This window comes from Oncorhynchus tshawytscha, linkage group LG34, assembly GCF_018296145.1.
Source record: "Oncorhynchus tshawytscha isolate Ot180627B linkage group LG34, Otsh_v2.0, whole genome shotgun sequence".
Classification (NCBI taxonomy): Eukaryota; Metazoa; Chordata; class Actinopteri; order Salmoniformes; family Salmonidae; genus Oncorhynchus; species Oncorhynchus tshawytscha.
This window is the reverse complement of record NC_056462.1, coordinates 9,855,717-9,872,675: the sequence shown is the minus strand read 5'-3', so window position 1 is coordinate 9,872,675 and position 16,959 is coordinate 9,855,717. Positions and strand designations below refer to the sequence as shown.

General features: G+C 41.6%; 3 protein-coding genes across 5 annotated transcripts in view; 2 read left to right on the top strand and 1 right to left on the bottom strand.

The window, feature by feature from the left end:
* Nucleotides 1-16,959, top strand: part of LOC121841796 — a 314,557-nt gene that overhangs the window by 36,424 nt on the left and 261,174 nt on the right. The gene's annotated exons all lie outside the window — the stretch shown is intronic.
* The window catches only part of LOC112231940 (zinc finger protein 583), a 969,163-nt gene that overhangs the window by 831,882 nt on the left and 120,322 nt on the right, over nucleotides 1-16,959 (bottom strand). The window lies entirely within an intron of this gene.
* On the top strand, nucleotides 13,321-16,931 carry LOC112231857 (transcription factor Ken-like). Its single transcript, XM_024398663.2, has 3 exons — nucleotides 13,321-13,820; nucleotides 14,683-14,813; nucleotides 15,010-16,931. Exons 1-3 carry the CDS (start codon nucleotides 13,538-13,540, stop codon nucleotides 16,207-16,209), a joined length of 1,614 nt encoding a protein of 537 aa, XP_024254431.2. The 5' UTR covers nucleotides 13,321-13,537; the 3' UTR covers nucleotides 16,210-16,931.

Here is a 16,959-nt window from a genome sequence, read left to right as displayed (position 1 = left end):
CAGACGATACAAAAGAGAGGTTGAACAGGCTAGTAATAGGGGTTGCAACAATTTCATCAGATAATTTTAGAAAGAGAGATTCCAGATTGTCTAGCCCAGCTGATTTGCAGGGATCCAGATTTTGCCACTCTTTCAGAACATCAGCTATCTGGATTTGGGTGAAGGAGAAGCGGGGAGGGGGGGCTTGGGCAAGTTGCTGCGGGGGGTGCTGAGATGTTGGCCTAGGTAGGGGTAGCCAGGTGGAAAGCATGGCCAGCCGTAGAAAAATGCTTATTAAAATGATTGATTATCGTAGATTTATTTGTGGTGACAGTATTTCCTATCCTCAGTGCAGTGGGAAGCTGGGAGGAGGTGCTCTTATTCTCCATGGACTTTACAGTGTCCCAAAACTTTTTGGAATTAGTGCTACAGGATGCAAATTTATGTTTGAAAGAGCTAGCCTTAGCTTTCCAAACTGACTGAGTATGTTGGTTTCTGACTTCCCTGAAAAGTTGCATATTGCGGGGGCTATTCGATGCTAATGCAGAACGCCACAGGATGTTTTCGTTCTAGTCAAGGGCAGTCAAGTCTGGGGTGAACCAAGGGCTATATCTGTTCTTAGTTCTACATTTTTTGAACAGGGCATGCTTATTTAAGATGGTGAGGAAAGCACTTTTGAAGAGCAAGCAAGCATCCTCTACTGACGGGATGAGATCAACATCCTTTCAGGATAACCGTGCCAGGTCGATTAGAAAGGCTTGTTCGCTGAAGTGTTTTAGGGAGCATTTGACAGTGATGAGGGGTGGTCGTTTGACCGTGGACCCATTACGCACGCAGGCAATGAGGCAGTGATTTCTGAGATCCTGGTTGAAGTCAGCAGAGGTGTTTTTAGAGGGCAAGTTGGTCAGGATGATATCTATGAGGGTGCCCATGGTTATTGATTTAGGGTTGTACCTGGTAGGTTCCTTGATAATTTGTGTGAGATTGAGGGCATCTAGCTTAGATTGTTGGACGGCCAGGGTGTTAAACATGTCCCAGTTTAGGTCACCTAACATTACGAACTCTGAAGATAGATGGGGGGCAATCAATTCACATATGGTGTCCAGGGCACAGCTGGGGGCTGAAGGGGGTCTATAACAAGCAGCAACGGTGAGAGACTTTTTAAAAGTAGAAGCTCGAATTGTTTGGGCACAGACCTGGATAGTATGACAGAACTCTGCAGGCTATCTCTGCAGTAGATTGCCACTCCGCCCCCTTTGGCAGTTCTATCTTGTCGGAAAATGTTATAGTTAGGGACGGAAATTTCAGGATTTTTGGTGGCCTTCCTAAGCCAGGATTCAGACATGGCTAGGACATCCGGGTTGCCGGAGTGTGCTAAAGCAGTGAATAAAGCAAACTTAGGGAGGAGGCTTCTAATGTTAACATTCATGAAACCAAGGCTTTTACTGTTACAGAAGTCAACAAATGAGAGCTCATGGGGAATGGGAGTGATGCTGGGGACTGCAGGGCCTGGGTTAACCTCTACATCACCAAATGTAAACAAAGGAGGAGTATAATAAGGGTACGGATAAAAGCTATAAAAACTGGTCGTCTAGTGTGTTCGGAACAGACAGTAAAAGGAGCAGATTTTTGGGCGCAGAAGAATACATTCAAGGCATAATTTACAGACAAGGGAATGCTAGGATGTGAGTACAGTGGAGGAAAACCCAGGCATTGTGTGACGATGAGAGAGGTTTTGTCTCTAGAGGCACCATTTGAGCCAGGTGAGGTCACCGTATGTGTCGTATGTGGAACAAAAGGACTAGCTAAGGCATATTGAGCAGGGCTGGAAGCTCTACAGTGAAATAAGACAATAATCACTAGCCAAAACAGCAATAGACAAGGCATATTGACATTAGGGAGAGGCATGTGTAGCCAAGTGATCATAGGGTCCAGTGAGTAGCTAGGCGAGCTGGAGACACAGCGATTCAGACTGCTAGTGGGCCGGGGCTAGCGGGCTACCAGAATGGCCTCCGGGGGACGTCGCAACGGAAGAGCCTGTTGAAACCCCCTCAGACCGTTACATCGGCAGTCCAGTCGTGATGGATCGGCGAGGCTCCGAGTCGGCAGTAAAGGGTCCAGGCCAATTGGCAAAAGAGGTATTGTAGCCCAGGAATTGGCTGATGGACCTCTTCGGCTAGCCGGGAGATGGGCCTAGCTCAAGGCTAACTGGTGCTTGCTTCTGGACAGAGACGTTAGCCAGGAGTAGCCAATCGGATAGCAGCTAGCTAGCTGCGATGATCTGGTTTAAAGGTTCAGAGCTTGCGGTAGGAATCCAGAGATGTGGTAGGGAAAAAGCAGTCTGATATGCTCTGGGTTGATATTGCGCTGTGCATACTGGCAGGAATTGACCGGGCTGAGGCTGGCTGATGTCCGAGTTAATGGTGATGACCGCTAGTAGCTAGTTAGCTGGCTAGCTTCTGATGGGGGTTCCGGTTCTAAAGTATAAAAAATAGCAGATCCGTACCACATTGGGTGAGGCGGGTTGCAGGAGAGTATGTTCAGTCCGTTATTGGAAATTGAGATATTAATTTTTTAATATATACTGAATAGATACGAAGAAAAAGATATATACACGGGACAGGACGGGACGAGACGAGACAAAACAGACGTCCGACTGCTACGCCATCTTGGAATTATAATATATATATATACACCACGGCTTTCACCCAATCAGTATTCAGGGATCGAACCCGGTTTCTAATTTTAAATAAATCCCTTTTGTGCATGTGCATAACTGTAGATGAATCCAACAGGAGAGTTTGAGTGACAAAAGTTAGACAGAGGAACTCGAAATCCGAGCAAGAAACACGGACAAACTTAAAAAAACAAATGTTAGGCTAATTTCTGGCAATTATGCCGTCATGTGCCAGATGTTAAGACTTCATACCGTTATGCATTGCCCATTTGCCAGATTGACTTGTCATTTCAATAGGCATAGGCTACAGACTAAAATCTGGATTTATGATTGTATTTCAATGTTGCCATGGTTCGCCTAGAAAGATGCAGGTAGCCTATAGCCTCTGATAGGCCTACATCTTCAGAATGTCTAAATTAGCCTAGGCAAAACGTAGGCAAGATGTAAACTGAACGATTTAGCAGCTTGCTTAGTTCAAATTAACAGACTAATTTATTTAAAATTAATAGTTTGGCAATTTCGAGGTAAGAAGTGCTTGTGTTTCCCAATAGCCTGCTGGAATAGGCTACTGAGGATGGGGTCGTAATTTCAATCACTGAAAAAAATATTAGTAATATGTAGCCTATACGAAAGGAATATGCTTTTCAGCAAGAGCCAGTGTTAATTATTTTTTTTTACCTGTAGCCTAATCTGACTGACTGCTACCGTCAATCTAATGCGTTCTAACAACTGATCGGCAATTGCGATAGAACATTGATGACTTACAATTTAATTAACTAAACATGACCATTAATAATTGCATAATAACACAGGACTACAACAACAATACACTGAAGTTATAGTCTATTTATTAAATCAGTTTGCCAGCTCCAGGTAGGATACACAAGTGGCACAAATTGATTTGCAATGACTCCAGTGACAGTCATTTCAACATATTTATTGTATCAAATGGCAGCCTACAGTAGCCTACAATGGCATATAAATTAATAGTCTACTTGATGGCCAATAGATGCAAATGTATAATTCTCCACATTTAATGTCAGTTTCATTGAGGACTTTTCCCCATAACAGAAGAACGCAAGGGAGTTCCATCTTCCATTTCTAATTTCCACTGGTGCATAATGACAAAGTTAAATAGCCTACCTACTGGTAAAACGTTGTCACAACGTGCTCCTGCTGCTTTGTCTCCACTCAGTCACATGACTCAGCGAACAGTGGACTAAACTGCATGCTGTAGTGCTCTCTCAACACAGACATACCACTACAACCCTCAACACCACCCATTTGCTCAGTAACAGGCTGTCTCACTACCTGATAGTCAGCAGCAGGTCACAATGAAATATTTGTACAAAAATATGACGTGGTGCAATTTAGACCTTGCACAAAAATCCGCAACACGCGATCAATAAATTTTCACCCGCGACATCGTTTTCAAAGTAACCCAATTTGCCAGGGAAAACACAAACATAGTGTGCATTTGAGATACTAAACTACAAAAATCAAATCCTCGTCTGATAAAGAAGAAACAGTTGTCAGAACAGAAATGACAAGATTGTTATAATACTGTAATTGCATCAAATGGTTGTTTTGTGCAACAGAATAAGGGGTGCTTAGAACACTCATCTATGTGTGTTCTACTGAGGATGGGCTTCTGGGAGATTTCACACTGGTAGAAGATTTACGATGTCTTTGGGTGATAATCCTAAAGAGACCGCATTCCATAGCATGAGTTAATGTTTCTGTTCTTTAGGGTACCAGGGAGAGATGACTCAGGGCCAGACCCTGGTTTCTACACAATGAGGACAGTATTTACAGCAGATAATGTTTGCTGTGAATTATTAGTAACCTTGTGACACATTCCACACATCTGTTGTTTGTCATGAATATCCAGGAGGATGGACTTTCCTATTAAATGCTGTAGCTCAAATCCGCTCGTTGAGTTCTCAGTAATCACCTCCAAGGGTGTTTACTGACCAGCTCCTTTACTGCAGTAATTAACTTCTTACGGCTGAAATCCCGTTAACGGGATCGATTTGACAACAGCCATTGAAAGTGCAGGGCGCCAAATTCAAACAACAGAAATCTCATAATTAAAATTCCTCAAACATATACAAGTATTATACACCATTTTCAAGATAAACTTGTTGTCCGATTTCAAAAAGGCTTTATGACGAAAGCACACCATCTGATTATGTTACGTTAGCGCCTAGTCACTGAAAAACACAGCTATTTTCCAGCCAAAGAGAGGAGTCACAAAAAGCAGAAATATCAATAAAATTAATCACTAACCTTTGATGATCTTCATCAGATGGCACTCATAGGACTTCATGTTACACAATACATGTATGTTTTGTTCGATAAAGTTCATATTTATATCCAAAAATCTCAGTTTACATTGGTGAGTTATGTTCAGTAATGTTTTGCCTCCAAAACATCCGGTGATTTTGCAGAGAGCCACATCAATTTACAGGAATACTCATCATAAATGTTGATAAAAGATACAAGTGTTATGCATAGAATTAAAGATATACTTCTCCTTAATGCAACCGCTGTGTCAGATTTCAAAAAAGCTTTATGGCAAAAGCACACCATGCGATAATCTGAGTACAGCGCTCAGCCACCATACAGACACCCGCCATGTTGTGGAGTCAACAAGTCAGAAATAGCATTATAAATATTCACTTACCTTTGATGATCTTCATCGGGATGCACTCCCAGGAATCCCAGTTCCACAATAAATGTTTGTTTTGTTTGATAAAGTCCATCATTTATTTCCAAATACCTCCTTTTCGTTTGCGTGTTTAGTCCAGTAATCCAAATGCACAACGCGCGAGCACTAAGTCCAGACGAAAAGTCAAAAAAGTTATATTACAGTTCTCAGAAACATGTCATACGATGTATAGAATCAATCTTTAGGATGTTTTTATTATAAATCTTCAATAATGTTTCAACCGGACAATTCCTTTGTCTTTAGAAATGAAAAGGAACAGACCTCGCTCTCAAGGCCGCACGCCTGACTTAGCTCATGGCATTCTGCCAGACCCCTTAGTCAAACAGCTCTTATTCTCTCTGTTGACATCTAGTGGAAGCCTTAGGAAGTGCAATTGGACCAAATGTACACTATCTTGGATAGGCAAAGACTTGAAAACCTACAAACCTCAGATTTCCCACTTCCTGGTTGGATTTTTTCTCAGGATTTTTCCTGCCATATGAGTTCTGTTATACTCACAGACATCATTAACCTCAGAGTGTTTTCTATCCAAATCTACTAATAATATGCATATCTTAGCTTCTGGGCCTGAGTAGCAGGCAGTTTACTCTGGGTAAGCTTTTCATCCGAACGTGAAAATAGCGCCCCCAGCCATAAGAAGTTAAATAATAAAGTTAACTTTTTTTGAAGAAATGTAAAAGTCTCTCCTTTGGATTACAATAATTACACAACACACTTTAAGAACTTTATTGCTCAAGGTTTTCAACACGACTCGTACCAGTGTGATTTATCCAGTGTTTCCTGTATTCCTGTCCCTGAATTATCTCTGGAACATTTTTCCTCTATTTTTATTCTCATTGCTGATGGCTGATAACACGCCACTTTTGAACAACACAGAGTCAAAGACAAATCAAATCATTGATATACCCCAGAGCTTTCGGAGTTTATTCAACTGAGAAACCTGGGGCCTCATTTATAAAAATGTTCTTAGATTTATACTTGAACTTAGTCGTAAGATAATTTCCGACAGTGTGCTTACGTTCAGTTCATAAAAGTACTGATCATAAAAACCCTTGCTTACGCAGGTTCTAAGAAGCCCATTTGTAACTTACGCACCTGTGATCTATAATTCTCAAATTAACTTAAAATTGACGGCACCTGAACGTGCCTTACAATCAGCGATTCCACTTATAGAATGCTAGAACAAATGAGGGTTTAGTCAGGAATTGCCATGGACCAAAAGAGAAAAGCAAACTTTTTGGAAGATGAGATCACGGCAATGGTGGAGAAGATTGAAGACAGACAAACACGTATTATTCGGTGGACTAAATAGTGGGTTGACAAACAAAGCCAAACAGGTAGCTTGGGAGTGTGTCACCGCTGCAGTAAACGAGGTGGGGCAGCAAGACAGAACTGTGGCTGATGTGAAAAAGAAATGGTCTGACCTTAAACTGCAAAGGTGAAAAAATTGCCATGCATAACCAGCAGGAAAATCCCTTACGCCAAGTCTAGACTTTGCGTAGAGATAAGATAATTTCTTTAAAAAAGTAAGGTTTTATAAATAACTACTTACACATGGTTATCAGCATAAGTCACACTTAAGATCAAAATTGATCATATGTCCGTTTTATAAATGAGGGCGCAAGCCTGGTCCAAAGCAAGCCAAACTGACTCTGCAGCTGATTGGCAATCTTTCAAACAACTTAGAAACGTATGTGCTATCTTGATTACGAAAGCTAAATCACACTACTTTATAAGCTCTATCTCTGACTATAGAGGTAATCCTTCTAAATTTTGGAAAACAGTTAATTAAACAAAGCATGCAAATTCCTCGCCTTTTCTGCCCGTTTTTTAAAGTATGTTTTGTCAGACTCTGACATCATTTCTGAAAAACTTGTGATACCTGATGCTTTTAATCATAATTATTTGAGAGAAATGGGGTTTAAATAACTATGGTCAGTTTGTTGCTCTTCCCTCTTCACTACTGGTGAATCTGTGTATTCATTACTACCCGTCAGTGGCAATTTTAGCATGTAAATCTTGGCGGGGCAAAACAATAACTGTATGTTTTAGATGTGTAACAGGGTTGGTTATGTTTCCACTTCCCTCTAAAGAAATGTGTATTTAATGTTAAAGCATTCTTATTGGTTGGTTCAATTCTTATGACAATAAGGCGTGTTGTTATTGGCCCCGCTTGCAGATAGGGGGAGATCGCGAACGTTATATTGGAGGTTATATTGTCATCAAGGCTTTATATAGGAAGGGAGAGGAGAGCGTGTTTGAAAAGTTTTATAGCCCATGTCCCTTCACAGGGGCGGGCCACTGATTGAACAGAGCCCTACCTTATGAAAACCCAAATCTCACATTTTAGAAGCTAAAATCACATTTCATCCCATCACGAATACTTTCATATTCAAACATTTAAATTGAACAACAATTCCATGTGAATCCGATAACTCTGATGTGTAGACTTTCCACTGTAGAGTTTATGTCATCTTATCATTGATGAGAATGTCTCAGATGACAACCGAACTGACATCATTTTCATTAAGTACCACCGCATATGTTCAATTGGTCGGATTACCAGAATATAGTTAATTTCCCCCCATCTTCTGATGTTCCCAGAACCTCTATGTTAACCAAGGGTATTGAAAATGTAACAGTAGGGTAGACAGAGGAAAAGGGGGGGAAGAGGTATTTATGACTGTCATAAACCTACCCCCAGGCCAACGTCAAGACACTAGCATGCGTCGATGTAATGCTCACATATGCTCACTGCTAACACAGTTGTTTTCATGCTACAGATTTTACCATCGACAGCCATCAACATCATCAAGCCCTACACAACTAACACGCTGTTTCCTATTTAACTACAGGGATTTACACATGTTATATTTTGTATTGTATTTTTTCAATTTGTTTATGCCCAGTATGAAAATGTGATGCAAGGGATTTTACCATCGACAGTCATCAGCATCATTAAGCCCTGCACAACTAACTTGCTGTTTCCTATTTAATTACAGATAATAAATAATGCTCAACTGGGACAACTGGCTGGGTGTGATTTCTTTGAACAAAATAACGCAAGGAGAGTACGATTGATTTCTGTTACAGATGCATGCCAGCAAACCCACAACACATTATTGCACTATAACGGTGACAAACGGTGCCCACACACTGTTAGGGCCTACATAAAGCTGTCCCAACAGCAGAGTCCCAACAGCAGTCCCAACACCTTACCAATGCTACACCTGGCTTTCAGCTGAGTCGTATCTGGCCTTTTAATAAAACATAGCTGATATGGCTGACTTGCTTAACCAAATGTGGTTTCTATTGACAATTGAGATGTACAAACTATGGAATAGGGGGACGACGAGCAGATAATAGGCAAGCTGTAATTTCGATTAAGACATTAATGAACGAGCAACAATGGATGTAGTCAATATAACTATTTGTTCAGCACTTCTGAAATGTAGAGCGACAGAATTCAGAACATGGGCAGTTCTTACTGTATTCTCCCTGTACACCAAGTCAGAACCGTAGGATAAATAAAGAGGGCATATAAGCAGACAATGAAACCTCTTACACTATTCAATGAAAACATGTATCTAAAACAGGCTATAGGCTACATGTGCAACCCCAAGTCAGAACAGTAGGTGAGATTAGGGGGGTATTATGGTGAGGCACATGGGCCACTAACAGCTTACTACACAACACACACTTAGTATTACTTCTTAGCTACAGTATACATATCTCCCTGGCATATTACACAATTTATGCAGCAGCATACAAGACATGTTTGGACTCATCTTGATGTAATGTGCTCACTTGAACAGGAAAGTGGCGCGGCGGTCCTTCGTGGGCAAATTTTGTCATCAAACTTTGTCATCAGTCTGGCATTCTCTGGATTTATGGTGCTTTCAGGACAACTGGGAACTTGGAAAAAAATAAGGTTGAATCATGATGATGTCAGTGATCTTCAGGTTGGAGCTCTAGAAAGATGCCAGAGTTCTCGAGTTGCAATTCCGAGTTGGATGACCATTCAAAATGTATTTTTCCCAGTCAGAGCTTGTTTTCTTGAACTCACTGAAGTCTGACATTTCCGAGTTTCCAGTTGTTTTGAGTGCAGCAGAAGTCATGCTGGATTGACGACATGGCCAGTGCTGAATGTTTATTATTTTAAGCTTGGAAAAGAGACCCTTAAACCCAAACTTGGGACCCCACAACCACTCCACTGAATAGCTGGATTGCAGTTAGCTACTGACTCCTTCCAAATCACTCATTGTTGAATGTGATTTCCAACTTGTTGAGTAATGTTTATGTCCAATGGACGATGAGCACCGATATGTTTTATCTGTAATTTCTCTTCATATGATAAGGATTAAAAAGGATTTTCCAGTAGATTGATGTCAAAAAATCCACTGGGGTTGATATGCATGATCCATTTTTGCTGCAGCTCTTTGTCCCCCTGATTGCTAAAAAATTACCTATATCTTTAACCTGACTACTATATCTGGTACGATTCCCAAAGTTTGGAAGGCAGCTCTTGTACTCCCCGTTCATTAATGTGGTGACCCTTATGACCTAGATAACTATTGCCCTATCTCTAAACTTTCTTGTCTAGCAAAAACATTAGAAGCTAAGATCTTTCTTATCTATGAATTGTATTCTGAATGTTCATCAGTCCGGCTTTAGACCAGGTCATAGCACTATCTCTGCTGCATCCCTTGTTATAAATGATGTCGTTAACTGTATGGATAAAAGGCAACATTGTGCTGCCGTCCTTATAGAGTTGTCAAAGGCCTTCGATACCGTTGATCACTCACTACTAATTCAGAGGCTTTCCTCAATTGGCCTAGAACAGGCTGCATAAAGCTGGTTTAAAAACGACTTAACGGATGGAACTCAAAGTGATGGTGATGGTGTTAAATACATTTTTCTGGACATAACGAAAGGTGTCGTTCTGGGTCCAGTACTTTTACTGTAGACAGTGCCTTTGGAAAGTATTCAGACCCTTGAATTTTCCACATTGTGTTACGTTACAGCCTTATTCTAAAATGTATTAAATATGTTTTTTTCATCAGCAATCTACACACAATACCCCAAAATGCAAAGTGAAAACAGGTTTTCAGACATTTTTGCAAATGTAGAAAAACAGAAATACCTTATTTACACAAGTATTCAGACCCTTTGCTATGAGACTCGAAATTGAGCTCAGGTGCATCCTGTTTACATTGATCATCCTTGAGATGTCTCTACAACTTGATTGGAGTCCACCTGTGGTCAATTGAATTGGTTGAACATGATTTGGAAAGGCACACACCTGTCCATATAAGGTCCCACATTTGACAGTGCATGTCAGAGCAAAAACCAAGCCATGAGGGTACCAAAGCATTTTTGCAGCATCCCCAAGAACACAGTGGCCTCCATCATTCTTAAATGTAAGATGTTTGGAACCACCAAAACTCTTCCTAGAGCTGGCCGCCCGTCCAAACTGAGAAATCGGGGAGAAAGGCCTTGGTCAGGGAGGTGACCAAAAACCTGATGGTCACTCTGACAGAACTTTAGAGTTCCTCCGTGGAGATTTCCAGAAGAACAACCATCTCTGCAACACTCCACCAATCAGGCCTTTATGGTAGAGTGGCCAGACGGAAGCCACTCCTCAGTAAAAGGCACATGACAGCCCAATTGGAGTTTACCAAAAGGCACCTAAAGATTCTCAGATCATGAGAAGCAAGATTCTCTGGTCTGATGAAACCAAGATGGAACTCTTAGGCCTGAATGCCAAGCGTCACGTCTGGCGGAAACCTGGTACCATCCCTACGGTAAAGCATGGTGGTGGCAACATCATGCTCTGGGGATGTTTTTCAGGGTGAGGGATAAGGAGACTAGTCAGGATTGAGGCAAAGATGAACGGAGCAAAGTACAGAGAGATCCTTGATGAAAACCTGCTCCTTAGCACTCAGGACCTCAGATTGGGGCAAAGGTTCACCTTCCAACAGGACAACGACCCTAAGCACAGAGCCGCCAAGACAACGCAGGAGTGGCTTCGTGACATGTCTCTGAATGTCCTTGAGTGTCTCAGCCAGAGCCCGGTCTCTGGAGAGACCTGAAAATAGCTCTGCAGCAACACTCCCCATCCAACCTTACAGAGCTTGAGAGGATCTGCAGAGAGGAATGGGAGAAACTCCCCAAATACAGGTATGCCGAGAAGATACCCAAGAAGACTCGAGGGTGTAATTGCTGCCGACGGTGCTTCAAAAAAGTACTGAGTAAAAGGTCTGAATACTTATGTAAATGTGATATTTCCATTTAAAAATGTTAATACATTTGCAAACATTTTGCTTTGTCATTCTGGGGTAGTGTGTAGATTGTTAATCAATTTTAGAATAATGCTGAAACGTAACAAAATGTGGAAAAAGTCAAGGGATCTGTATACTTTCAAATGCACTATTAACTATATTTGGTTGTCTGTAAAATAACTTTACCTGCACCTGTATATGGACGATACTGTTGTGTATTCTATTGCCCCCCCTGTAGACCAGGCACTATCTGAACTACAAGCTGCTTTCATTATAGAAAACCTTTGACCTTAAATTAGTATTGAAATAATTGGCTTTATAGTTATGTGGTGACCTCACGTGCCCCGCTTACCTTCAAAACAGTGGAGGCTGCTGAGGTGAGGACGGCTCACAATAATGGCTGGACTGAATGATTGGAATGGCATAAAACACATGGAAACCATGTGTTTGATGTATTTGATACCATTCCACCCATTCCGCTCCAGACATTACCACAGCCCATGAGTATGTCTTATTTTATTTGTTGGTACTTTTATTTTCTTGTGTAATTTGTTGTGCAATTGTAAGATGCAGGGTTCCCTTGCAAAATAGATGTTCTCCCTGTTAAAATAAATGTAATTTTAAAAAAGTACAGTGCACATACTCTTTTCATTTAGCCACACCCTTTGAGTTATGACACCTACCAATAACAGGAGTGATTACTGCGGTAGCAGTAAAAGTAGAAGTTGATCAACTGAAGGGGAAGATTCCCGGTGTTTGTGATGCTCGTCGTTTGGTGCGATGCAGACAGGGTGGTGAGAGTGGGGAAACAGAAGAGTCTGTTCTTTTGAGTTTTGATGTTGAGTCTTTTCCCATCAAAGATGTTTGGGTATATAAGTTATCCTGTATGAGCTTTTGTGCCGAATACATTACGTTGTTACAGGTGTCAAGCTTATGGGCATGTGGCAGTAATGTTTAGGAGGGAGGTTCCTAGGTGTGAGAAGTGTGCAGAAGGGCATGAGACAAAGGAATGTGTAGCATTGGGGAAAGTAGTGGTATGTGTTAATTGTAGGGGTGCCCATGGGACTGGGGATCAGAAATGTCCTGTGCGAGAGAGGCAGGTTGAGGTGGTTTCCAGGGTTAGAGTAGTGCAGAAGTTGTTATATGCTGAGGCAGTGAAGAAAGCAGAGGAAGATGGGTCAAGGAGGACGGATCCTGAGAGGAGTGGTGTGAGTAGTAGATCTGTACCAGTAGAGGGATAGGCCAACAAGTGATATGTTTCAGTAAGATTGGATTTTCAGCATTTATAGCAATGGTTATCAACTGTACTGCAGGGATGGAACGTAGTCTCAGAAAATTGACGTTGTGGTGGCAGCTGCAGAGGTATTTAGGTTTGCGAGACTTGACATCAGAAGAGTTACAGGGTGTGTTGAGTGGTGATGTCCCATTCTTTAAGGTTGTTAGCATGAGGTAGGACTAAATAGATTTAAATATTGGAGTAGGGTGGTGGTCTTTTTTTTGTGAGTGTAGTGTTAGATGGTAGGGTATTTGTTTATTTCGTTTTCAAGCAAAGTATAAGGTAGTTGTACTCCAGTCTAATAGATGGCGGTAATGCAACATATATTGGATGCCAACCGCGTTAAACCTCCTCGAAGAAGAAGAACATCCTTTCTCTTCAGTGTAAACGGAAGTAAACAATGTCAACGACCAAGAAACATTAAACTTTAGCGTTTTTAATTTGGTTATTTAGACGTTTATCAACACAATATAACTCAGAATATAGACCATTTAACAGCAGAGCACCACATTCTTACCACATGTAGTCTTTAATTCGCGTTGTAGACAGGACTTTATTGATAGATGTTATCTAGGTAACGCTAGCTGCTAACAATGGCTAACTGTATGGTTTTTCACACTCAAATAGCCTCCATCATGGAGGTGCTTGCGAATGCAGCCGTTGCAGATATTTGTAAACTCGTAGACGACGACTATGCAGTGTTTCGTTTGGAAATGTCTCAAAGCCAGAATGATAACAGGGCATTGCGGAGGAAACTACAGCTACTGGAACTGAAGGTGTCACGGGAGCGCGCAGAGAGGACAATGCGAGATCGCGTCCTCGCCAGTCGTCCCAGTAGTGTCAAGATCCTCGACCGATACAGAGGAATGGCAAGAGGTACAATTTCGCCCCATTCCCCTCTGCACATGTGTTCAGATTTGGGTCTTGGTTAGTTTTTGGATAGTATGAAATAATTTCCCTGATTACTTAGCTAGCTATGTTGTGAAGACACAATATCGTACAGGTATTCTGACCAGGTGAGCGCTACTTTTGGATGTAGATTGCAGAATGAGAGCAGGTCTCACAGTCGTCAGTCAGGGCCCCGAAGAATCATTCATAGGTTGTTGTAACCAGAGCCACACATTTTTGGTTTGTCATACACGTACAATGTTTTGATTATTACTTGAAAAGTCACTAAGATTATATTTGGTTGTGGTCTTTTTTTTTGCAAAATACCTATTTTGGATGCAGCTGTTAGCTAGAATGCTAACGATCATTGACATACAGTGCATTTGGAAAGTATTCAGACCCCTTGAATCTGTTTTTGCTTTGTCATTATGGGATATTGTGTGTAGATTGATGAGGGAAAAAACGAATCAATTTTAGAATAATGCTGTAATGTAACAATGTGGACAAAGGGGTCTGAATACTTTCAGAATGCGCTGTAGCAAAGCCGAAAGAGCCATAATTTTTAAGTGTAATGCAGTTGATTTGCGATGATGATAAACATTATCTAGCAGGACATTCATGCAAGCCTTAAAATCCAATTATAATCCAAAGGTACAGTAGTGTGAAATGCATTCATAAGCAACATGTACTTTTTTGTTGCTGACGTTCTATGAGAACTTCCCCATCTTCTGCAACCAAATTCTGCACATAGCCCTGGTGCAGCAATGTTTGAAAACACAGAATGGGGTCTATACCATTGACAAGACAGTAGCTAACCTAAAAGCATATTTTCCCCCAATCACTTTCTCAGGTGAAGGAAATCCCAATGGGGGCCACAAGAGCTTTGTGAAACCAGTGGGACATAATACATGGAGTGATGACCAACCAATCACTGTTGATGAGGGGAGTGGAACCTCAACCCAGCATGTTATCGTGATAGAGGTTAGTGTCATAGTGTAACATAAAAAAATGACAGTACATTAAATGTGGCCCGTTTATTTCAGAAAGGCTCCCCTCAGCTATTCACTTGCTTACATCCTTATTTATCTGCCATAGGGGAGCTTGTGAGACTTCCCTATGACATTGTTTTCCCATTCTACTCATGTACCGGTAATAACCTCCCCTCTTCTTGTGTCAGGATGCAGAGGCTGCAGGTCCTGGGGTCAAACTGGAGAGGTCTGAAGGAGAGGAGGACACACGGCACAGCAGTGACATCCAGACTGGACAGGCTGGAGTGCCCCCTGAAGCCACGGAGGACCATACCGCCGCCTCAGCGCAGCCCAGGACCCGAAGCAGCATCACGGAGGTCAGTGGAACGGCAAACGCCGTTCTCAAGTCAGAGACAGACACCAAGACTTTAACTGTAACACACAGGCTCTTACACACAGGATCTGACCACAGATCAGACCCAGAGAAACTGGGGTTGGGGACACTGGGCTGTCCTCCTGCTCCTGGTTCAGAGTATTTACCGGTATTTCAACAGAGCCAGAGGACAGTTTATTCCCTTGGAGATGGTGATGCATTAGACACTGGTGGTGATGGCCTGTCTTGTTCTTACACTACAGAGATGGACCCTAGCAACATGTCCTTGGGTTTAGATACACAGACTGATCTGTCTAGAGGGGACTGGAACCAGTACAGTAGTAGTCTATACTCTGATGGGTGCCTAGATAAGAAAGGGGAGGTTATGGTTGTAAATGAATTGACTGTGAAATTGGAGGGCAACACTCCTCCCACATGGAATGCAGATAGTCACCTAGGAGACGGACACTCACAGGGCAGAGATTTTTTAGATTATAGGGAAATCATAGAGACAAATCCAAATGTTGCGACCCACTCCCCTTTACATGTGTTCAGGGATCGTGACCCAGTGTCCATGTCGATGGGGCCTTCCGATTCACAAGGCCGCGTCCTTTTCGATCAGGTATTGAACTCAAACGACAGTGCTAGACCCCAGGCTCAGGGAGGGGGATCAGAATCTGTCAATGGTAAAGAGAAGCGGTTCCTCTGCGTGTTCTGTAACAAAGGCTTCAGCTGCCCCCAGAAGGTAGAGATCCACCAGAGGGTCCACACAGGGGTGAAACCCTTCAGCTGTGCCCAGTGTCACATGTGCTTCGCTGAGGCTGGCACCCTGAAGAGGCATCAAAGAGTCCACACAGGGGAGAAACCCTTCAGCTGTACCCAGTGTGAGAAGAGGTTCTCCCGTCAGCACCAGCTGAAGATGCACCTGAAGGTCCACACCGGAGAGAGGCCATTTGCCTGTATGCACTGCGGGAAGAGGTTCTCAGAGAGGAGATACCTCAGGATACACCAGCAGAAAAACCATTCCACTCTATAACATCTGATGTTAACCTCAAACCCTGCATTGAAGGTAGACTCAGTGAAATGACATAGATGCACAAAGTAAACAGCAGTAGTTGGTCAATTTCCGCAACAACAAAGAGCATTGAAGTGCAAAGCCCAGACATTGTGGGATATTTAAGGCATATATATAAGCCTGACATTCAGAGGTTTAGCTACAACCTTTTAAAGTCGAGGAGTCAAAGAAATTTGACTTTGCTTGGGAAGTAATCTTATACCATATGTGACTCTCGCTATCAATTCACTTTCTGTAAAATATAATATGTATAATAAAATGGAATGTTCATATAAATTATTATTATAATTATATTTGGTAGCAGAATAACTTTTGGGGAAATCTGGTCTATCATTTATTTTCCTTATCCATTATTTTTTATTATTATTATTATCATTAAATAGCCTACCTAAAAGATGTAACGAGTCTTTGTTAAACTATGTAGAACTGCAGGAAATTAGCTTCAAAACAAAATTCCTAGGTCCCTCAAATTTAACAAAATCAAGCTGGGAGGGGCTATAGAATGATCACAAATACCTGTTTCATCACTTATATTTAACTACTTATTTTTTTCCAAATACACTTTTAATGAGAAAATGAATGCAGTTTATCAAGTTCATTCAGATTAGTTTGTGTGTATATGTGGTTTTTATATGGTCTAGTTAAAACTTGTTTGTTTAATAAACAAAACATTTGACTTTTCATTCTAAGACTTTCATTGAGACTCCCTTT

Excerpts from the sequence above, each read along its gene's own strand:
- LOC112231857 (XM_024398663.2), top strand. The coding sequence starts at position 13,538 with ATGGCTAACTGTATGGTTTTTCACACTCAAATAGCCTCCATCATGGAG. Across the intron at positions 13,821-14,682 it reads ATACAGAGGAATGGCAAGAG|GTGAAGGAAATCCCAATGGG; the intron begins GTACAATTTCGC and ends TCACTTTCTCAG. Across the intron at positions 14,814-15,009 it reads AGCATGTTATCGTGATAGAG|GATGCAGAGGCTGCAGGTCC; the intron begins GTTAGTGTCATA and ends TTCTTGTGTCAG.